This window comes from Eimeria acervulina, genomic scaffold (genome assembly GCF_000499425.1).
Source record: "Eimeria acervulina Houghton genomic scaffold, Eah_scaff71, whole genome shotgun sequence".
Taxonomy (NCBI): domain Eukaryota; phylum Apicomplexa; class Conoidasida; order Eucoccidiorida; family Eimeriidae; genus Eimeria; species Eimeria acervulina.
Genome location: NW_013547187.1, coordinates 22,501 through 45,000, shown reverse-complemented (window position 1 = coordinate 45,000; position 22,500 = coordinate 22,501). Strand labels below are relative to the sequence as shown.

Here is a 22,500-nt window from a genome sequence, read left to right as displayed (position 1 = left end):
TTTACAAGCGCAAGCGAAATGTTTGGGTCTTCGTTAATCCCGTCAGCTAGCCAGCTAGCCAGCCACCTCCCCAAATAGCTAGCTAGCTAGCTAGCTAGCTAGCTATCTGTTCCGCCTGCTGAGGTGTATCTAGTCCTCCCCAGATAGAGCACAGCTAGACAGCTAGCCAGCTAGCCAGCTAGCCAGACAATCAATCGGATAGCTAGGGAAACAGCTGCCTAAATAGCTAGCTAATGCATTAGGTAGCTAAGTAGCTAGCTAGCTAGCTAGCTAGCTTGGTAAGAGGCTGGCTAGCTGGAGGGGTTACTAGCAAGCCAAGCATGGGCCGTGGGGTAGCGCGTGGGGGCAGAGCTGCAAACTCCAAACCCTAAACCCTAATTGAGGGTTTACAAATCGTCAAAGAAATCTTTGCCGGAGCGCAAGTCGTGATGGGGCTGCTGAGACTGAAGACAAAAACCCAAACCCTCAGCAGCAAAACACATGCATAGGGTTTAGGGTTTAGCGGTAGCATTAGGGTTTAGGGTTTAGGGTTTAGGGTTTACTTTCTTCAGACGCCTGACGACTTTGGTCTTCATCTTCTCCACCTTCTTCGCGTCATGAATCCGAATTCTGCTGTCGTGGGCAATCGAAGCTGCGACGCACCCCAAACCCTAAACCCTAAACCCTAAACCCCAAACCCTAAGCCCTAAACCCTGGTCTTTGAACTGTAGCGTATGAACCAAGGGCTGAGCCGCCTACAGGCGAAAGCAACAAAAACCCCCAGCTGAAAACCCTAACTATTCTGTTCCCAACCCTAAACCCTAAACCCTAAACCCTCGAAACGAACCTAGGAGGGTTTTGTCGCAATTCAAAGACAAACGCTCAACAGGCCCATCGCGACGACCGTGCCCCGCCAAGATCCCTAAAGAGCAAACCCTAAACCCTAAACCCTAAACCCTAAACCCCAAACCCTAGTCCGTAAGCCCTGAATACTAAACCCTATACTCTAAACCCTAAACCCTGGTCCCCAAAAACGCATACACCCCATAAACCCTAAACCCTAAACCCTAAACCCTAAACCCTAAGCCTCACCTGCAATTCTGTTGGGGTGCAGCTGAACTACGCGAATGCATCCGTCGCCGCAGCCCGCGAGGAGGGTGTCTTCATCGAGCTTGACCTGCTCAGCAAAACCCTAAACCCTAAACAAACCCTAAACCCTAAACCCTAAACCCTAAACCCTAAACTCTAAACCCTAAACCCTAAAACCACAAGCCATCTGCTGCTGCTGCTGTGATTGCACAAGAAGCTCTTTCACGCTATTCAGCCGCCTGCAACCCAAACCCCTAAACCCTAAACCCCAAACCCTAAACCCTAAACCCTAAACCCTAAAGACTCACCAATGCATTAACCCCTGTTCGTATGTCTGTAATTCTGTCGCTGAAATCGCCGAAGTCGCCCCAAGTAAAGAGACAAATATTGCCTTCCTCGGAGCCGCAGCAAACCTTTGAACCCTCCTGCATGCGCACAAACCCTAAACCCTAAACCCTAAACCCTAAACCCTAAAATCACTGTAAAACCCTAGGCTTCAAAGACATCGCTTGGTGCTGCTTCCGAGCTCTCTCGATTCCTCAACTTTCTCGTACGTCCAGGCGGACGCGTTGCTTCTTCAGGCTTCAGGGTTTAGGGTTTAGGGTTTAGGGTTTAGGGTTTACTTTAGCTCTAAGCACACTGGTGAAGTCTGCCTCTAACTCGTCGCTGCGTGCCTTCAGTTTCGCCTTTTTGAGATCAAAGACAGTCAAATATCCGCAGCCCGCCGTGAGCAGCAAACTCGAAGAGTAACACATGCCTAAACCACAAACCACAAACCCTAAACCCTAAACCCTAAACCCTAAACGACAAACCCTAAACCCTAAACCACAAACCCCTACCTCCACAACGTAAACCGGACACCCCAAACTATAAAACACTTCGAATAACGCAGCCGTTCAACCTCATAACCCTAAACCCTAAACCCTAAACCCTAAACCCTAAACCCTAAACCCTAAACCCTCGCTTACTCGAGACTCCAGGCATTTCAGGAGGAAATATCTTTGTCGGTTTTTGCTGGCGGGTGTCCCACAATGATATTCTACCGCTTTCATCTGCTGCTGCAAATGCATTGCAAGAGAGTGGTGTTGCCGCGTCGAAGCCAGCCCTACACCGCAAACCCTAAACCCTAAACCCTAAACCCTAAACCCTAAATTCTGGCGTACAAGGCATACAGTTAAAGACGCAAAATACGAACATATGAGCAGAAAGAAATAGCAAAAAAAACACTCCTTGCTATCCAAACGCCAAACCCTAAACCCTAAACCCTAAACCCTAAACCCTAAACCCTTACTTGCTGCGAAGAGACCGCCATGTACAAACCCCCGAGTCGACATCGACGATGCAGCATCGCCCATCAGCTGACGCACTTAAAATAGCTGCAAACAACCAAACCCTAAACCCTAAACCCTAAACCTTAAACCCTAAACCCTGCGTTCTACTAGAGGTGCCGATCAATCCTTTGAGTCGTCGAAATTAGGGTTTAGGGTTTAGGGTTTAGGGTTACCGTTTCCTTCCTTCCAGAAGTGAATAGCCCTGCACGACTTCTTGTGAGGGTTTAGGGTTTGGATGCGGGTCTGTAAACACTCTAAGTCTGCTTCTAGGAAGCGATCCGGGGCTTCCTCATCAGATGAATCGCTGCTGCTGCTGCTGCTGCTGCTGCTGCTGCTGTCGCCTTCATCAACACCCTGCTGCTGCTGCTGCTGCTGCTGCTGCTGCTCGCGCTTCTGCTGCAGTCGGAGTCTGCGTCGCTGCTGCCTTTTGAGCTCGCGTTGCTTGTCTCGCTGCTGCTGCTGCTGCTGCAGGTGCTGCTGCAGCACATCTTTCTCTGGTAATGCATGCAGCTCTATCTCTCCTTCAAATGCAGCAGCAGCAACTAGTTTAGGGTTTGTGGGGTGGAAGCAGATATCAAATATATGAGGGCTCTGAGATACGCACCTGTCTGTACACTCCAGATCCGCTCTTGCTGCTGTTGCTGCTGCTGCTGCTGCAGCAGACGGAGGCTCGCTGCGCTTGCTGCTGCAGGAATCCATCGTCAGCGCAGTCAGCAGCAGCAGAAACAGCAGCGCCAGCAGCAACAGCTGCAGCAACAACAACAGCAGCCGAAGGTGCTGCTGCTTCAGAGGAGCTCCCAGCAGCCACTCTCTGCCCTTGCCGTGTCCGAAGCAGCAGCAGCAGCTGCTGCTGCTGTTGCTGCTGCTGCTGCCGCTGCTGCTGCTGCTGCCGTTGCTGTTGCTCTTGCTGCTGCTGTTGCTGCTGCTGCTGCTGCTGTTGCTGCTGCTGCTGCTGCTGCTGCCGTTGTTGTTGCTGCTGCTGCTGCTGTTGCTGCTGTTCCTGTTACTGCAACGGCTGCGACAAAAATGAATTGAAGCGGTTGTGGGGTCTGGGAGAAGGAGCGCCCTGGGCTGACTCGAAGCCCCAAACCCTAAACCCTAAACCCTAAACCCTAAAGGCTAGATCTACTCTCCAACTATACACAGTAAAGCATATACGCTCAAATCAAACCCTCATTTCAGCCTTAACGCCAAACAAATGCAAAAAAAAAAAACAAAGACCTCCGGGGGGCCCCCCGGAGGCCCCGTGCAGCCCCAGGAAAACCCTAAACCCTAAACCCTAAACCTTAAACCCTAAACCCTAAACACTAAGCATTAAACACTAGAAACGAACCCTTTGAATCCAAGCCCTAATTTCTTGAAAAAGCCCTCTAGAGGGAGGAAGATCTTGTTGCAGCTGGTTTAGGGTTTAGGGTTTAGGGTTTAGGGTTTAGGGTTTAGCCCCCAGCCACCCACCACAGAAGGCGGTGGCTACAGCCGAGGGTTTAGGGTGTAGAAATAAACTCTCCTTTATGCGCATTTTAATTTAGGGTTTAGGGTTTAGGGTTTGTGAAGGAGCAACAAAGACAAGAGACAGTCTCCAGCGATCATAACCCCACGTACGAGCAAACCCTCAAGCCTAAGCCCTAAACCCTCAGCCCTAAAACCTAAACCCTAAACCTTCATCTAGCTGCTCCCAGTGTAGGTCTGGAATAAGTGCAACGAAGCGGCGTACACCTAGGGTTTAGGGTTTAGGGTTTAGGTTGGGCTAGCGGCTGTAGGCTCCCGCTACAGCTAGCTGCAGCTAGCTACGGCAGCAGCTAGCTAGGTGTAGCAGGTAGCTAGCCGAAGCAGATAGCTAGAAGAGTGGTGTTAGAGGCTTCAGCAGGGGCTGCTCGTCCAGCTAGCCACACCAGCTAGCTATAGCTACCCGTAGCCTGACATAGCTAGCTACAGCTAGCCCTAGCTAGCTATAGCTACCCGTAGATAGCTACGATGTGCCCCTCCGGGCTCATCTCAGCTTTCGTCCACTCCCCTTCTCGTTGTTCGTTATTGCTGCTGCTGCTGCTGCTGCTTGCTGCTGGCTGTCTCCCTTTTCGTCTGTCTGTCTCTTCGTTGTTGCTGCTACTGCTGCTGCTGTTTGCTGCTGTCTGCCTGCGGCTCCTTCTGATATCCACTGCGCTGCACACGTCTCGCGCTACACTGCGCTGCAGCGTTTGCTGCTGCTGCTGCTGCAACAGCAGCAGCAAAGCCTGCTGCAAAGCCGAGGGCTCAGCAAAAACCCTGCCACTCTCAACTATTTTGAGCTTAAAGACCCCCCAACAGCAGCAGCAGCAGCAGGAAGAGCAGCAGCAGCAGCAGTAGCAAGCAGTAGCAGGAAGAGCAGCAGCAGCAGCAGCAGCAGCAGCAGCAAAAGGAGCAACAGCAGCAGGACGCCAATACTTTGTATTTACAATATGAATTGTGGGTGAAAACGCATTTAGTTTGCTTCGCGGATTGAAAAGGAGACAGTCTCCTTCGCCAGTCTCAGTGCTACTGCTGCTGCTGCTACTCCTGCTGCTGCTGCTGCTGCTGCTGCTGCTGCTGCTGCTGCTGCTGATCTACCAGGGGTGTGAGCGCTGGTGTCTGTAGCCTAAAGAAGAAGCAGGCCTCCTCAAACCCCTTGCTATCAACCCCTCTTCACGCCCATCCCAATGGGGGCCCCCACTGGGGGCCCCCCCACCCATTCTTCTGTCTCTCTCTGTACCCCCATGAGGAGGAGACCGCAGCATATCCCAGCTGCCTGAACTGCACCCATGAACAGGGGGGCCCCCATGCGAACCAACTACCCCATGGGGGCCCCCTCCATGGGGGCCCCCTCCATGCGGGCCCCCACTATGAGGCCCTCCACCATGGGGGCCCCCAACATGGGGGCCCCCACTATGAGGCCCTCCTCCATGGGGGCCCCCACCGTGGGGGCCCCCACCGTGGGGGCCCCCTCCATGGGGGGGCCCCCCTCCATGAGGGGGGCCCCCATGGGGGCCCCCTGGTCTGAGAGGTCTATAGTCTTGGAAATCTCGAATGCGGTGTCTGAGTGGAGGGTCAGGTGGATAAGGAGCAGCAAATGGGTCCTCAGAATGTCTCCAGCAAGAGAAGATGCGCTGCTCAGCAGCAGGAAGAAGCTGAAGAGGAGGGTTTGCTGTTTGCTGCGCATTTAAACCCCAAGGCAGCAGCGGCTGTCCTCTGTCTCCTCTTGAAGAAGGAGGTGCATGACGGTTCAATGAAGACAGCAGCAAAGGACGACCCCTAGATAAAGGGGGAGGGGGCCCCACACCCATGCGCCGCTGCTGCTGCTGTTGCTGCTGCTGATCGTGCTCGTGCTCGTCCTCTTCATCAAGCTCCTGCTGCTGCTGCTGCTGCTGCTGACGCCGCAACCTAGAATGCATGCGGCGAGGAGACAGCGGCCTTGAGGGGGCAGAGCCTCTACCTTCAATGCCCCCCATCTCAGCGCTGCTGCTGCTGCTGCTGCTGCTGCCCTGTCTGCTTTGCCCATACTCCTGCTGCTGCTGCTGCTGCAGGAAGCCGCTAGGAGAGGAGCAGCTAACAGACCCACCAGCGCTGCCTTCTCGTTGGTTGAGACCCCCAATGTCCCTCGAGCTGCTGCCGTGTCTGCTGCTAGGCGATGCTGCTGCTGCTGCTGCTGCTGCTGCATCTAATGAGGGGACCGGAGTCCAGGGATCATCCGAGTCAGACATACCTGCTGCTGCTGCTGCTGCACTCTCTTCGAATGAAGAGGCCCTCGATAGGGAAATCCCTCCCTTGCTGCTGCTGCTGCTGCTGCTGCTGCTGCCGGTTGATCTGTGCAGCCTTTCTGCCCTGGTATAGCTGCCAGTGCTGCTGCGACCTTCCCTGCTGCTGCTGCTGCTTACAAGTGAATCAACAGCATAAGAACGAAGGGTCTCCCTACTGCCGCGCGAGCTGCTGCTGCTGCTGCTGGTTCTGTGGGAGTCTGCTGCAGTGCTGTTTGTGTGTCTCCTGTGCCGATCCCCTCTCCGCTTGCTGCTGCTGCTGCTGCTGCTACTGCTGCTGCTGCTGCTGCAGTTGCTGCTGTCGCTAAGCGAAGTCCTGCAGCTGCTTCGTTTGCTGCTAGGCAGCTCCTCTTGGATGGGAGACAGCATAGGGGCCCAGGGGTCTCTTCCATCTTCATCATCATCTTCCTCTGCTGCTGCTGCTGCTTGTTCTGCTGTTTCTGTTGCTGCTGCTCTTTCTACTGCTGCTGCTGCTCCTGCTGCTGCTCCTGCTCGTTCTGCTGATGCTGCTGCTCTCCTTCCCCTTAACGATGCTGCTTCTGCTTCCGAGGTTTTTGCTATAGACGCGGCTGCGCTTGCTGCTGCAGCAGCACCATCTCCCTCTGCTGCTGCTCCTGCTGCTGCTTTTTCTGCTTTTTCTGCATCCTTTGGCCCGTCGCTGCAGCGCCGTGATGATGGTTTTGCTGCTGCAGCTGCTGTTGCTGCTGCTGCTTCCTCTTCTGCTGGTGCTGCTTCTGCAGCAGCTTTAGCGGGCGCTCTACGTAATGCAGCAGCAGCAGCAGCAGCTCCTGTAGATGCACCAGCGATTGTTGCTGCAGCAGGAGCTGCTGCCTCTGCTTCTGCCTCAGCTACTTCGGGCGCAGCAACGTCTTTTGCTGGTGCTGCTGCTGCTCCCTGAGCGGCATCTGCTGCATGCTTTGTTGCCTCTGCTGCTGCTGTTTCGGCAGCTACTCCTCTTCCTGCTGCTGCTGCTGCTGCTGCTTCAGCTGCTGCTGCTTCAGTTGCTGCTGCTTCAGCTGCTGCTGCTTCAGCTGCTGTTGCTGCTTCCGCTGTTGCTGTTGCTTCAGCTGCTGCTGCTCTTGCAGTTTCTGCAGTTGCTGCAGCGTCTGCTGCTGTTGCTGCAGCTGCTGCTGTTGCATCTGTCGCTGCTGCTGCTTCGGCTGCTGAGGCTGCTTCAGCTGCTGCTATTTCTTCGGCTGCTGCTGCTGTTTTGGCTGTTGTCTTTGCTTCAGCTGCTGCTTCTGCTTCAGCTGCTGTGTCCCCAGCTTTCGTTTCTCCCGTTGCTGCTGCTGCTGCTGTTGCTGTTGCTGCTGCTGCGTCTGTTGGTTCTATAGCCTGGTGCAACTCCCTCGAAGCCGAAGAGGCTTCTGCTGCTGCATCTGCTGCAGCAGCAACAGCTGCAGCACCATCTGCTGCCGCAGTAACATCTGCTGCTGCTGCAGCATCTGTTGCTGCAGCAGCTGCTGCTGTCCTCACGGATGTAGCAGCCTCAGCTTCTATCTCTGGAGGCGACGTTGGCTCTGGCGCTGCTGCTGCTGCTTCGGCAGCAGCAGCAGCAACGGCCTCCTGCTGAGTTGCTTCATTTTGCTGCTGCTTTCGCTCCTGTTGGTGCTGCTGCTGCTGCTGCTGCTGTTCTGCCGCTGCTGTCTGCTCGCCCCACGAGTGGGCAGCCTCCTCCTCCCCAGAGGCCTTCACCCCTTCTGTGCTGCTGCTGCTGCTGCTGCTGCTGCTGCTTTTACTGCTGCTGCTGGTCAGTTGCATAGCAGCGAATGCAAGCAAATCTGCAGCTGCTGCTGCTTCGGTTGTTGCTGCTGCTGCAGCAAGGGGCTCCTCTGTTGCTTCTCTTTTGGCGGCTGCTGCCGTGGCATCAACTGTTGCTGCAGCAAGACCCTCAGAAGCAGCAGCAGCAGCAACCTGTGCATCACCAGCTTCTGCTGCAGCAGCATCTACAGCAGCACTTACTCCTGCAGTAATACTGCCTTTCACCGTCTCAGGTGTACATGCAGCAGCAGCAGCAGCAACGGCAGTAGCTGCAGCAGCAGCAGCGCCCTGTGCCCTCTTCAAGCGTTTGCTGCTCGGCGCGACGTCATCTGCAGCAGCAGACTTCCGAATGTTGTGCTGCTGCTGCTGCTGCTGCTCGTCCTCTTCCTGCTGCAGCTCTTGCTGCTGCAGCTGCTGCTGCTGCTGCAGCTCTTGCTGCTGCTGCTGCTGCTGCTGCTGCAGCTCTTGCTGCTGTTGCTGCTGCAGCTCTTGCTGCTGCTGCTGCTGCTGCTGCTGCACTGTCGGGTCCGCAAGACAGACAGCCCCCAGCAGTTCACGAAGGTCTAGGACTTGGTGGGCTGGGTTAGCTGCTGAAAGCATAATGCGTTTTTGCTGCTGCAGCTGCTGCTGCAGCTGCAGCTGCTGTTCCTCCATGAGGTGCTGCTGCAGCCGCTGCTCCATTAGCTGCTGCTGCTCCTGACTATACACCCCAGAACTGCCCCGCTGCTGCAGCGGCCTGAATGTTTTTAAAGTTTTATAAGGAATCTGTCCCTTCAGCACTGGGCAGCATTGCTGCAGCTGCTTCGTCAGCGAAGCAGCAATTTGCTGCAGCTCTCGTGGCTGCAGCGCAGCAGCAGCAACAGAAAATGCTGCAGGGCTGTTGGGGTCTTCAGGAACAACAAGACACCGGTTAGGGCATTCAGCTGCTGCTGCTGCTGCTGCAGGAGCAGCAGCAGCTTCTTTCCCTGCTGCTGCTGCTGCTGCAGGGTCATCACCTGCTTCCCCTGCCTTCCCTTCTGCTGCTGCAGCAGCTGCTTTTGCTGCTGCATTTGCTGCTGGCGTTGGATTCTCCTCCTCCCCTTCGCTGCTGCTGCAGGAGACAGATTCACAAGGCAGATCTTCATCTTCTGCTGCAACGCTAAGGGTCTCTATGCCTGGCCACCGCACAGCATAAGCAAAGTCTACATGCATGCATGCATCAGCGTTTGCTGCTGCTGCTGCTGCTGCTGCTGCTGCTGCTGTGCGCGTCTGCTGCTTGCTCCCTCCTAGACCGTCTTGAGAAGTCTGCTGCTGCACATCCATCTCAAAAAAACTGCTGCTGCTGCTGCCCCCACACGCAGCTCCTGCTGCTGCTCCTGCTCCTGCGTCTTCTGCTGTACAGCCGCCGCTGCTGCTGCTGCTGCTAACAGCACCACGACGAGCACCCGAAGGAGCAGGCATGGCGTCCAGCAGCCGCAGATGCAGCACTCCGTTAGGCATAGAAACCGCGCACCCCGTCGTCGTTGCCCCTGCAGCAGCAGCAGCAGCAGCAGCAGCAGCAGCAGCAGCAGCAACAGCAGCACAAGAAAAAGCTGTTTAGAGACAACGAAAACACTCCACCAGCTGCTAAAGCAACTGCGGCAGCAACGTCAGCAGCAACCACACATCGCTCAAACTCTTCTACTCCTTCCGCTCGGAGGAAGTACTCTAGGGTTTAGGGTTTAGGGTTTAGGGTTTACCGTCGGGGCAGGATATGAGGAGTCTGTCAGCTACGGGGTGGAAGCGGCTGCTCGCCACAGGCGCTCGCAGCAACGTCACAGCCTGCAGCAGCAGCAGCAGCAGCAGCAGCAACAGCAGCAGCAGCAACAGCAGCAGAAAAGCAGCAGAAGCAGCAACAGCAGCAGCAATAACAGAAACGTCAGCATCTTTCAAACAGAAGCACCTTAAGAAATGCGTACAGGACTACGTACTGCTGCTGCTGCTGCTGCTGCTGCTGCTGCTGTTGTTGCTGCTGGTTCTAAGCGCACCAATTCAGAGGCTCCGGGGGCCATACTCGCTGCTGCCAGCTCTGCTGCAGCAGCAGCAGCTGCTGCTGCCGTCCCGGGCTGCTGCTGCTGCAGGGCTCCAAGAGCTCCTTCCAAGCCTGTGCCGATGTGGCGACCGTCTGCTGCTGCTGCTACTGCGCGTTGCGCTGCACTGAGCTGCTGCTGCTGCAACAGCTGCAACTGCTGCTGCTGCAAGTGAGGCGGCAGCTGATGAAGAGCAGGAGGCAGAGAAGCAGCAGCAGCAGACGGGCAGCAGCCCCCAGGAGACGCGCTGTAGTCCGTACCTGCAGCAAACACAGCCACAAAACAGCAGCAGCAGCAGCAGCAGCAGTCGAGCAATATGCTGAGGGCAGGAAGATAGAAGAAACATCACAGGTAGCAGCAACAACAGCAGCAACAGCAGCAAAAGAACCACAGCAGCAGCAGTAGCAACCAGGACCACAGCGGCAGCAGCAGCAACAGCAGCAGCAACAGCAGCAGCAATTGTTGCAGGCGCTGCAAAAGGAGACGCGCACCCGTTGCTGCGGCAGCAGCAGCAGCAGCAAGAAATGAACTTCTTGTGCGTCTCTTTGTGACGCCTGTCGCTGCAGCGTTGGCAGCAGCAGCAGCAGCAGCAGCGAGTTGCTGCTGCTGCTGCTGCTGCTCATGTTGGTGCGGAAGGAAGTCAGGGTCTTGCTCTTCTAAGTCTCTTGCTTCAACTCCAGCGACTGTATTTTGCTGCAGCAGCATAAATTGTTGCTGGTGGTGGTGTTGCAGTTGCTGCTGCATCTGCTGCTGCATCTGCTGCTGCTGCTCTTCCTTATAGTCTTCTTCAGGTGCAGCACAGCTGCTGCTGCTGGCATCCCAGTGCATCATAGAGCAATACCAAGAGTCGGGGAGCGAGTGGGGATCGATCCCCAGCGGGAGACGACGCCACTTCTTACACGCCTCACACTGTGCAGACACCCCACACATGTACACTGCATATATATATATATATATTATATATATATATTATATATATTATATATAAACGGAAGAGAGAGAGAGAGAAGAAAAAGAAGAAAGAGGAGAGAAAGAGAAAGAAGAGAGAAATAAATAATAATAAACAATAAACAATAAACAATAAACAATAAATAATAAACAATAAACAATAAATAATAAACAATAAACAATAATAATAAATAATAAATAATAAACAGCAAACAATAGTAACAAACAATAAAAAGAAGTGGTGCGAATAAGAATAAGAGAGGCAAAAAGAAGCAAAACAAAGGAGACAGAAAAAGAACAGACAAAAGAGGAGACAGGTGAAATAAACAGATTTAAGGGCTGAAGGAATCGATGCAAGAAATGCTGCTGCTGCTGCTGCTGCTGCTGCTGCTGCTGCTGCTGCTGCTGCTGCTGTTGCTTGTGCTGTTGCTGCTGCTGCTGATGATGATGATGATGCTGCTGTTGCTGCTGCTGATCGTGCGGCTGCAGCATACATACCTGCACCCAGTTGTCTACTGCCGCAACGGGGGCTCCTTGCTGCTGCTGCTGCTGCGTTGAATGCGCTGCAGCAGCAGCCGCAGCTGTTGTTGCAGCTGACGCAGGAGCACTGGTCGTTGCTGCTGCTGCTGCTGCTATGTCTGCTGAAGATGGCGTCCTTGCTGCTGCAGGAGAAGCAGCAGCTGAACCTGGGGATTCACTCATATGCTGCTGTTGCAGCTGCTGCTGCTTCTGCTGCAGCTGCTGCAGCAACTGCAGCTGCTGCAGCTGCTGCAGCTTGTAAGACGAAGCGACAGCAGCAGCCGCAACAGCCTGCTGCTGCATCTGCAGCAGCCGCGCAGCGCGCTGCTCCTGCTGCTGCCGGTTTGCTGCTCCTTGTTGGGGTAACAGAGCATTCAAGTACAGTGCAGCTGCAGCAGCAACAGCAGCAACAGCAGCAGCAAACAAGGCATGCAATGGTGTGCCCAACCCTTAAAGAACAGCCACAACAAACGCAGTAGAAGCAGCAGCAGCAGCAACGGCAACAGCAGCAGGAACACCAGCAGCGGCCGCAACAGCAGCAGCAACAACGGGAGTAGTAGCAGCAGCAACAGCTGCAGCAGCAACAGCAGCAGCAGCAGCGTCGCGGCGGCACCACAAAAATGAATTTAGATAAGCCTGCTGCAGCAGCTCGTCCTTCATACTGCTGCTACTGCTGTTACTGCTGCTGCTGCTGCTGCTGCTCCTGTTGCTGTTTAAAGGGCTTACCAGAACGTGATGCTGCTGCATGCTGGGCTGAGGGGTCTTGCTGCTGCTGCTGCTGCTGCAGCGTTTGCTTCTGCAGCGCAGCGAGCAACACTGCTGCTCTGCTGCTAGGCTGCTCCAGCAAGAAGCTTCTGGCATCTGCTGCTGCTGCTGCTGCTGTTGCTGCTGTGGAGCTTGCTGCTGTAGTATCTTGATTCAGATGCAGCGCCAGCTGCTGCTGTTGCTGTTGCTGCTGCCGCTGCGCTGCTGCAGCTGCAGCAACAGCCGCCTGCTGGCGCAGACTCAACAGGGACGCTTGCTGTTGCTGCTGCTGTTTCAGCTGCTGCAGTTGCTGCTGCTGCTGCTGCTTGAGCTGCTGCAGCTGCTGCAGCTGATGCGCTGCCCCTGCTGCTGCCGTGGGGCCCCCAACCACATCAGCAGCGCCTGTTGCTGCAGCGCGAAGCGAATGCTGCTGCTGCTGCTCCTGCTGCAGCAGCAGTCCTGCTGCTGCTGCACTGCCTTCTAGAAGCCTTGCTGCCAGGTCTGGGGAGCCCTCTACAGAAGCATCAACAGCAGCAACAGCAGCAGCAACAGCAGCAGCAACAGCAGCAATCGAAGTAGCAGCTTTGTGTGGTCCTCTTGACTGATCAAGTCATTAGAGCAAGCTGAACCCTAAACCCTAAACCCTAAACCCTAAACTATAACCCCTAGACCCCAAACCCTAAACCCTAAACCCTAAACCCTAAATTCTAACTCACCGGCAGGAGGAAGGCTCTTCTCTGCTGCTGCTGCGGGAGCCGCATGTGGATGAGAGTCGCTGGGGCTGTCTGTTGCTGCGGCTGCCCCTGCTGCTGGTGCTGCTGCTGCTGCTTGCTGCTGCAGCAGCTGCAGCTGCTGCTGCTGCAACCTATGCATGCGCTGCTGCTGCAGTTGCTGCAACTGGTACTGCTGCAGATGCTGTCTCCTTAGCGCCAACAGGGCAGCAACAGATGCATTTGTATGCTGTTGCTGTTGCTGTTGCTGCTGCTGCTGTTGCTGCTGCTGCTGCTTGTCGCTCGCGGGTTCCTCCTTCTGCAGCAGATTGCTGCAAGTTGCTGCTTCGCACCCATCCGCTGCAGCAGATGCAGCAGCAGCAGCAGCAGAAGCCGTTGTCGAGATAGATGCTGCTGCTGTACTGTTCCCTCCAGGTGCTGCTGGGGCGTCTTCCTTCGTTGCAGCTGCCGCTGCTGTTGCCGCTGCTGCTGCTGTTTTCGCTGCTGCTGCTGCTGGCGCTGCTGCTACGCCTGAAGCTGCGTCTCGCTCCGGAAGCGCAGTATTCAGCCACTGCAGCTGCTGCTGCTGCTGCTGTTGCTGCTGCCGCTCCTGCTGGTGTTGCTGCTGCTGTTGCTGTTGATGTTGTTGCTTTTGCTGTTGCTGCTGTTGCTGCTGTTGCAGGCGGTGCTGCTGCTCCAAGAGCCCCTGGAGCTGCTGCTGCAGCAAATCCGCTGCTCCAGGTTCCATTTTATTGCGCGCATGCAGCGCGTTTGAAGGCTTGCTGCGGCGGCTGCTGCTGCTGCTGCTGCTCGAGCAGCAGCAGTTGCTGCAGTGTTGCTACTCCTGCTTTAAAGTTTGAGCTGAGTCTGCTGCTGCAGCAAATGCGCTGCAGCAAGTGTTGCGATGCCGTTGCTGCTGCAGCTGCAGCAAACGGTAGTCTCTGCTGCTACTCCTGCTGCTCCTGCTGCTGCATGCAGGCACGCCGCCGCAGCAGCAGCAGCCGCAGCAGCAGCAGCGGCAGCCGTAGCAGCCTGATTAGCAGCTTAAAGATTTGCTGTTGCTGCTGCAGCATATATTTTTAAATATTATTAATTTATTTTAATTTAGTTTAAGTGGACGGGGTGTTTGCTGCTGCTGCCGTTTCCTCTCCCTGGCTGAGAAGAGGCTGAGCTATGCGTCTCAAGCTGCTGCTGCTGCTGCTGTTGCTGCTCTTGCTGCTGCTGCTCTTGGTGCTGCTGCTGCTGCTGCTGCTGCAAGATAACATATTGTAGAGTCGCGGTGTACATGCAGCTAAGTTGTGTTTATTATGTTTGCTGCTGGACGACTGGGGCATCGGCAGCACAGCAGCAGCAGCTTCTGCATGCAGCTGGCTGCAACAGCCATCAGCAGCAGTAGCAGCAACAGCAGCAGCAGCAGCACAGTTGGAGGCCGTTGGTGGAGTATTCCTGCTGTACCGAAGCCTCCGCCTCCGCTTCGTCCTGCAGTTGCTGCTGCTGTTGCTGCTGCTGCTGCTGCTGCTGCTGCTGCTCAGGGACGGAGGTTCATGGTATGTTTGTTGATGCAGCTTTAGACGGCAGCAGCCGCTGCAGCAGCATCAACAGCAGCAGCAACAACAACAACAGCAACAGCAGCAGAAACAACAACAACAGCAGCAGCAGCAGCTTATTAAGTAGGGATTACAGCCGTCAGCAACTGCGTTCTCAAGGGACGGCATACGCTGCTGCTGCTGCTGCTGCTTGTCGTTCCTGCTGCTATTTGTTGTTGATGGTGCCGCTGACGTTTATTGCTGCTGCTGCTAGTTGCTATTGCTGCTTCTCTGCCGATTGCTGCTGCTGCAGCTGCTGCAGCTGCTGCTGCTGCAGCAATCGTTGAGCTGATTGAGGCGAATGAGGAGAGGGATAGTAAATATATAATTTAAGTTTAGATAATAAATTTAGTATTGAAGAGGCGGCAGTTTGTGTTTATACGCAGTAAAATATGTTTGTCTTGGCGGAGGAGACAGACAAAATAATTATATTAAATAATAATTATCGGAGGAGACAGACAAAATAATTATATTACTTTAAATAATAAATAATTTATCTTCTTTTAATTAATAAATTAATTCATAGATTTAAGAACGACAGACAAAATAATTATTCTTAAAAAGATTTATCTTGAGTAAATCGGCTGTCTCCTTTTAAATAAGAAGACAAACAAGTTGAAGCAACCTCTTCTTTTATATTATTATATTATTTTTATTAATTATTGCTTCGCTTCTTTTAAAGTGCTGCTGGCTTCATACTAGCGGAGGAGACAATCAGCAGCAAACAGACAGCATAAACATATATCTATAAACTGCTGCTGCATGCAGTTGCTAAAGGTAAGAGAAGCAGCAACAGCAACAACAACAGCAGCAGCAGCCATAGCTGCAGCAGCAGCAGCAACAGCAGCAACAGCAGCAGCAGCTGTAAGAAGATGCTGCTGCTGTTGCTTCGCCACTGAGACGAGACAGCAGCAAATTGGGGCTGCATGCATGCAGCACTCTGTCTGCTTTTGTCTCTCTTTGTCTCTGTTTCTTTTTTCTCTCCTTTTGATTTTCTCTTCTTCTGTCTCTTCTTCTGTCTGTGTCTGTCTGTCTGTCTGTCTGTCTGTCTGTCTGTCTGTCTGTCTGTCTGTCTGTCTGTCTTTCTATCTCTCTCTCTCTCTGTCTCTCTGTCTGTTTTGAGAGATAAAGAGAGATAAATAAATGAGAGAAGAAAAATAAATAAATAAAACAGAAAGAGACAGACAAACGCCAAACAGAGAGACAGAGAAAGACAGATAAATCAAACAAAACAGAAAAATAAACAAAATAAAATAACGTAACATAAAATAAAATATAATAAAATATAATAAAATATAATAAAATATAATAAAATATAATAAACTTAAAAAAAGATAAACGAAGACAAACAAATAAAATATAAACGAACCCAAAGAGAGACAGCAGCGAATGTCTTTATAAAGACAGAGGCGAAGATAAATAAATAAATAAATAAATAAATAAATAAATAAATAAATAAATAAAGAGAGGGAGAGACAGAAACAGAAGACAGCAGCAAAGAAACAGCAAAAGGAGACAGCAGACAGCAGCAGTTTGTTGCGCTGCTGCTGCAGTTCCCTTTCGTTTGCTTCTTTTAATTGCTGCTGCTGCTGATGCTGCTGCTGCAGCAGCAGCACTGCATGTAGGAGAAAGAGGCGAAAGGTAGAGATAAGCAGGAGACTATACTCAATATACTAAGCCCTAAACCCTAAACCCTAAACCCTAAGCAAGGGTTTATGCAAACCCTCAATGGAGACAAAGGACCCCGTGCTAGAAGGGGAAGCAAAAACCCTAAACCCTAAACCCTAAACCCTCAGCCTAGACCCCAAACCCTCAAACTCAAGAGCTGCTGCAGCAGAAACAAACAAGTCCACGCCTCCCGTCCACACAAACCCTAAACCCTAAACCCTAAACCCTAAACCCTAAACCCTAAGGGCGCATGCACACGACGAAGACAAACACAAAAATCAAACAAATAGCTCTTCTGCGGTTTTCAGTTTTTCTCTTCTCTCTTGAGCAGATAAAAAAAACAGCAGCAGCAGCAGCAGCAGCAGCAGCAGCAGCAGCAGCAGCAGCGGCAGTGGAGCAACTGCTCGTGTTGCTGCTGCGGGGAGAAGCCTCAGATTCTTTATAAAAAATAAAAATAAAATAATTAATTATAATAAAAATATTTGTCTTTCTTTATTTTTATTTTGTTATCAACAGATTTCAATGAAGACCGAAGGAATCTGCAGCTACCCACGCTGAACTCGAGACCGCGGCGGTTGCTGCTGCTGCTGCTGCTGCTGCTGCTGTTGTTGTTGTTGTTGCTGCTGCAGCTGTGGCTCGTTACGTGTTAATATTTTGTTGAGTATTTATTTTCTCTTTTTATTAAAATAGGCACGAGTCTATTTTTTCTACTCGGCAGCAGGAGCAGCAGCAGCAGCCGCAGCAGCAGCAGCAGCAGCAGCAGCAGCAGGACCGGTGGCTTGCCGACTGTCCTTGCGGCCTCCCTCCCTTCGTCTTTGTTTTTCTTTGCTTGTCTCCTTCTGTTGTTTGTTTGCTTCAAAGACAAAAAAGAAGTATATACACTCATTATAAAGAAAGATTTCTTATTCTTCTTCGCGAAGAAGCAGCAAACTGCAACCTGCAGCAACAACAGCAGCAGCAGCAGCAGCGGCGACAGCGGCACCACCAGCACGGGCACCAACGGCGCCCGTAGCTGCAGCCGCTGTCTTCTGCTGCAGTGTCTGTACTTCCTTTGATTTTTATTTTTATTTTTAAAAGGAAATCTTGCTGCTTTGCTGCAGCTGCAAATACACACCTGCAGCAGCAGCAGCAACAGCAGCAGCAGCAGCGGACGGCGGCAGCAGCTGGGTGGAAGGGCTCGCGGGTTTCTGTTTTGCTGCTGCTCTCGATTCCTTCTCTCCGCCATCATTTTTTTAAAAGTGTGTAGATTATTTGGTGTTTGTTGCCTAGCAGCAGCAGCAACAGCAGCAGCAGCAGCAGCAGCAGCAGCAGCGCAGCAACACAGTAGCAGTGGCCTCCCCTGGGCAGCACCAATTCTCGGCCTGCACCATGGAAGACTCATCTTTAGTAGCTGCTTCTCCAGCAGCAGCAGCAGTAGCTGCTGCTACTGCAGCAGCAGCAGATATATCCGTCCTTTCTCCCCGAGCAGCAGCAGCAGCAGCAGCAGCAGCAACAGCAGAAGAGGAGTTTGTCTTGTCGGATGACAGCCTCCTCTCAGGAGACGAGAAAAATACGAAGGGAATTAAAAGCCGTTCTTTAAAGAAGCTGTCTTCTGCTTCTGTACCTGGTGCTGCTGCTGCTGCTGCCCGCAGCAAGACTCCTAAGGCGTACAAAGCAGCAGCAGCATACGACTCGGGGGCTCCACCGAACCGCAGCAGCAGCTGCTGCAGCAACAGCTGCTGCAGCAGAAGCAGCTGCAGCAGCAGCCGCAGGAGTCTCTCTTTTGGGGTCCCTGTAGAGCGCCGCCTTGACAGCCGCAGCAGCTTAACTACTGCAGCAGACAGCCGCATGCACAGCAACAGCAGCACGCGCGACTTCCCTCTAAAGAAGAAGACGAATAAACCCCCTAGTCTCTTTCAAAAGAGCTGCAGCACTACCAACCGCAGCAGCAGCAGCAGCAACAGCAGCAGCAACAGCAGCAGCAACTTGTGGGGTGAGATTCCTTCTCCTGCTCGCCATGCTATCGTGAAGAAGCTGCAGCACAACCCGCTGCTGCAGCAGCAAACAAAACAAGCAGCAAACAGCATTCAGCAGCAGCAGCAACAGCAGCAGCAGAGGAGGGGTAGATTGGGTGCTGCTGAACCCAGCCGCAGCAGCATGTGCTCCCGCGCTAGCCGCAAGGACTGCAACAGCAGCAGCAGCAGCAGCAGCAGCAGCAACAACAACCGTCTGGGTGCTGCTTCTCGCTCTGTCTCTCTTTCTTGCAAGAAAGATGAAAAGGAGACAGCAGCAGACAGCAGAAGACGAGGCCTCTGCCCGCATGGTCTCCGCTACCGCAGCTTGTGCTGCTTCTGCTGCAGCAACGATCCCAAGAGTGCAGCAGCAGCAGCAGCAGCAGCAGCAGCAGCAAGCGGGGGAGCAAGGCTGCTGCAGCCTACTGTAGCTTCTCTTATGCATGCAGCAAGCAGACTTCTTACAAGACAAACGATTGCGCAGCAGAGAGCTGCTTCAGCCCCAGCAGTAAGACGGCTCCCTGCTGCTGCTGTTGCTGTTGTTGCTGCAGCTGCTGCTACTGTTGTTGCCGCTGCTGCCGTTGTTGCTGCTGCTGTTCTTGTTGCTACTGCTGCTGATGTAAAGGGACTTGGGTTTTCAGCTGTATCCGTTGCTGCTGTGGCTGCTGCTGCTGCTGTTGGGTGTACAGACAGGTGTTAGACCCCCCCGTGTTCAGCCAAGAGCCTCTGCTGCAGCAGCCAAGGGAGTAGCAGCAAGCCGCAGCAAAAGCGCTCAGGTGAGACAGCAGAAACAGCAGCAACCGCAGCAGCAGGAGCAGCAAGTGCTGCTGCTGCTGAGGAGGGAAGGACGCTGCCTGGGGTGTTGCTACTATTGGTGCTGCTGCTGTTGTTGCTGCTGTTGCTGCTGCAGGTATTTGAACGACTCTGGGGTGATGCTTTAGAGAAGCAGCGGAAGCAGCAGCAAAGCAGCAGCAGCGCAGCACCAGCAGCAAAGAGTGTGGGGCCCTGGGGTGCCCGGCTTGCTGACCCTGGCGAAGCATTGTGGGTTTCAGCTCTCAGACAGCCGCAGCAGCATCAGCAGCAGCACATGCTGCAGCAGCAGCACAACACCCGCAGGCGCAACGACGCGTGGCAGCAGCAGCACCAGCAGCAGCAAGAGTGGGTTCAGTCTCTCAACAGCAGCAGCCGTCTGCTGCTGCAGCCAGCCGAAGCAGAAGAGAGTGAAGCTAATTTGATGAAGATAACAAGCAAGAAACAGCAGGTAAACATAATTGCTGCTGCTGCTGCTGTTGCTGCGGCTGCTGCATAATTGCTCCTGCTGCTGCAGCTTGTTTACTCCTTCTGTTGTTGCTGCTTCTTTGCTTCGTTGGTTGGCGTTGCTTCGTCTTATGCTTCTGCTGCTGCGTCTGCTGCTGTTGTTGCTGCTGTTCTTACCATCTCCAGCAGCTACCTCACTGTCTTTAGGGTTTAGGGTTTAGGGTTTAGGGTTTTTATGTTGAGTATTTTTTGTCTGCTTTCTCTTTCTTTTGTTTTGCTGCTACCACCGCCCTTCCCCAATCCTTCTCCCGCACTAGCAGCAGCAGCAGCAGCAGCAGCAGCAGCAGCAGCAGCAGCAGGTGTGTGTATGTGTTGTTAATGTTTAGGGTTTTCTCTGGTCTGCTGAACCTGATAGAAGCACCTGCTCGTCTTCTTCGGGCAGAGCCCGCAGAGGATCGCCGCTGCAAACCGACTCCAATGGCCAGGTCATCCTCCGCAGCACAAACAAGCAGCAGCAGCAGCAGCAGCAGCAGCAGCAGCAACTGCAGCAGCAGCATATGCAGCAGCAGCGACAATTGCGGGGCTTTAATGCGCAATCCGGAAATGAGGGTAAGGGGGCCCAGCTGCTTCATACAACCACTGTAGCAGCAGCAGCACCGACAGCAGCAGCAGCAGCAGCAGCACATTCTCCTGCACAGTCTGTGAACGGCCTGCCGCTTCTTCATTCGTGGGTGCCGGTTGTACATCAACCCAGGGTCTTCACTCCGCGCTCTGCTGCAGCAAGACAACTCAAACTGCAGCAGCAGCAGCAGCAACAAATGCAGCAGCAGCAAATGCAGCAGCAACAACAAATGCAGCAGCAACAACAAATGCAGCAGCAGCAACAAATGCAGCAGCAACAGCAAATGCAGCAGCAACAGCAAATACAGCAGCAGCAGCAACAAATGCAGCAGCAAATGCAGCAGCAACAAATGGTGCAGCAGCAGCAACAACAGCAACAGCAGAAGCAGCAACACCAAGGGGCTCATCTTCTGCGACGTACAAACAGCAAAGGCGTTGGAAGGCTAACTGACCACGACAAAGAGCCCCAGCAGCAGCAGCAGAAGCAGCAGAAGCAGCAGCAGCAGCAGCAGCAGAAACAGCAGCTGCAGCAGCAAGAGACACTCTGGAAGCAGCAATTGACTCCCGTTAACCAACGCTCCGCATCGGCCTCAGCTGTGACGGAGCAGCAGCAGCAGCAGCAAATGCAGCAGCAGCTAGAGGGGCTCTCTATTTCGCCCGTTCATTCTTACAGTTCCCCGGGCCCGCAGCAGCAGCAGCTGCAGCGACAGCGTCAGCAGCAGCCTCTCCCTGTCTTTCTGCCTCGCATGCAGCAGCAGCAGCAGCAACAGCAGCAGCAGCAGCAGCGGATAGGCCACAGGGGTCTGCCGACTCCCAGCACAGCGCAGAGCCTGAAGGAATACCTCGTCCAAACCTACGTTACCCCTCAACAGCAGCAGCAGCAGCTACTCCAGCAGCAGCAACAGCTGCAGCAGCAGCAGCAACAGCTGCAGCAGTTTGCTCATGTGTCTCCTGCCTCAGCAGCTGCTGCTATGGGCGGCAATTCCCCAGTCGCTCTGCAGCCTCTTGTTTGGTTCTCGACTCCAGTGCAGCAGCAGCAACAGCAGCAGCAGCAGCAGCAGCAGCACTTGCCCTACCAGCAGCTGCAGTCCTACAGGCAGTTGCAGCAGCACCAGCAGCAGCAGGTGCTTCTCCAGCAGCAGAAGCAGCGAATCCTACAGCTGCAGCAAATGCAGCAAATGCATAACCAAGGGGCAATGACGGGTAGCCCCTCTAACCCTCTTCAGCTGCAGCAGCAGAAGCAGCAGCAGCAGCCAGCAGCAGCAGTTGCTTCAGGAGGTTTGCTGCTGCAGAAGACAGTACCCAACTACCTCTTGACTGGAGACGCCTCCTTGCTGAGTCACTAGCTGCAACAGCAGCAAACAGCAGCAGCAGCAGCAACAGCAACAAACAACGGACGCAGCAACAGCAGCAGCAGCAGCAGCGAATCCTGCAGCTGCAGACAACAACAATAGAAACAGCAACAGCAGCAGCAGCAACAGCAACAGCAGCAGCAAATATGGCGGTGGAAGTACATCTAGTTCATTGACTACAAGCAGCAGCAACGGGTGCAGCCTGTGTGCAGCAGAACAACAACAACAACAACAACAACAACAACAACAACAACAACAACAACAACAACAACAACAACAACAGCAACAGCAACAACAGCAGCAGCAATTGTTTTGTGATAGTAGATAGGGAGAAGCAGGATTTAACCTCTTCTCTTGTGCCTCGCTGGAGGCAGCAGCAGCTAGCTATAAGCAGCAGCAGACACATTCGCAGCAGCTAGATATATGCATCAGCAGCAGCTATCCGACAACAGTAACAGCCAGGTGTACACAGCAGCAGCTAACTGTAATTATATGCAGCAGCAGCAGCAGCTATCTGTAATGATCAGTAGCTGCAGCAGCTAGCTGTGATGATCCGCAGCAGCAGCAGCAGCAGCTAGCTGTCTTGATCAGCAGCAGCACAAGCAGCAGCTAGCTCTGATGATCCGCAGCAGCAGCAGCAGCTAGCTGTCCTGATCAGCAGCAGCAGCAGCAGCAGCTACCTGTGCTGATCAGCAGCAGCAGCAGCAGCAGCAGCAATCTGTGCCCTATTTTTGATGTTTTTTCATGGTTAGCTGAAGAGAGATTAAATACTTCAAATAAATATTTCGGCTCTCGCAGTTGCTGCAGCAGCAGCAGCAGCAGCAGCAGCAACTGCCCAAGTACTAACAGCACAAACACTAGTGTCTGCAGCAGCAGCAACAGCCTCAGCAGCAGCAGCAGAGAGAATTACGAAAGGAAAGCAGTTTCTGTTGTGCTGCTTAGCCCCTTTAGTTAGTTAAATAGTTAGATAGCTAGCTAGCTAGTCAGCTAGCTAGCTAGTCAGCTAGCTAGCTATAGCTAGCTGGTTGAGCAACATAATCCTGCGGGGGCCCCTTGCAGACCGCGCAGGACATGTGAGTAAGCTTTGCTGCTGCTGTTGCTGCTGCTGTTGCTGCTGATGCTGCTGTTG

The 22,500-nt window shown here is 53.4% G+C and overlaps 2 protein-coding genes across 2 annotated transcripts; one reads left to right on the top strand and one right to left on the bottom strand.

The window, feature by feature from the left end:
- Positions 1–386: 386 nt before the first annotated feature.
- On the bottom strand, positions 387–13,644 carry EAH_00012670 (G-protein beta-subunit, putative; the record flags this gene model as incomplete). Its single annotated transcript, XM_013391495.1, has 18 exons — positions 387–443; positions 543–631; positions 827–901; positions 1,072–1,156; positions 1,377–1,493; positions 1,692–1,825; positions 2,037–2,173; positions 2,360–2,444; positions 2,573–3,470; positions 4,002–4,017; positions 4,359–4,661; positions 4,983–9,435; positions 9,646–9,727; positions 9,865–10,235; positions 10,467–10,884; positions 11,422–11,891; positions 12,169–12,699; positions 12,903–13,644. The coding sequence occupies 18 exons, from the start codon at positions 13,642–13,644 to the stop codon at positions 387–389; spliced, it is 9,063 nt and encodes a 3,020-aa protein (XP_013246949.1).
- Positions 13,645–17,518: 3,874 nt separating this feature from the next.
- EAH_00012660 (hypothetical protein, conserved) lies at positions 17,519–21,365 on the top strand (the record flags this gene model as incomplete). The annotated part of the gene is made up of 4 exons (XM_013391494.1): positions 17,519–18,649; positions 18,831–18,917; positions 19,052–19,402; positions 19,785–21,365. 4 exons carry the CDS (start codon positions 17,519–17,521, stop codon positions 21,363–21,365), a joined length of 3,150 nt encoding a protein of 1,049 aa, XP_013246948.1.
- Between the last annotated feature and the right edge of the window lie 1,135 nt (positions 21,366–22,500).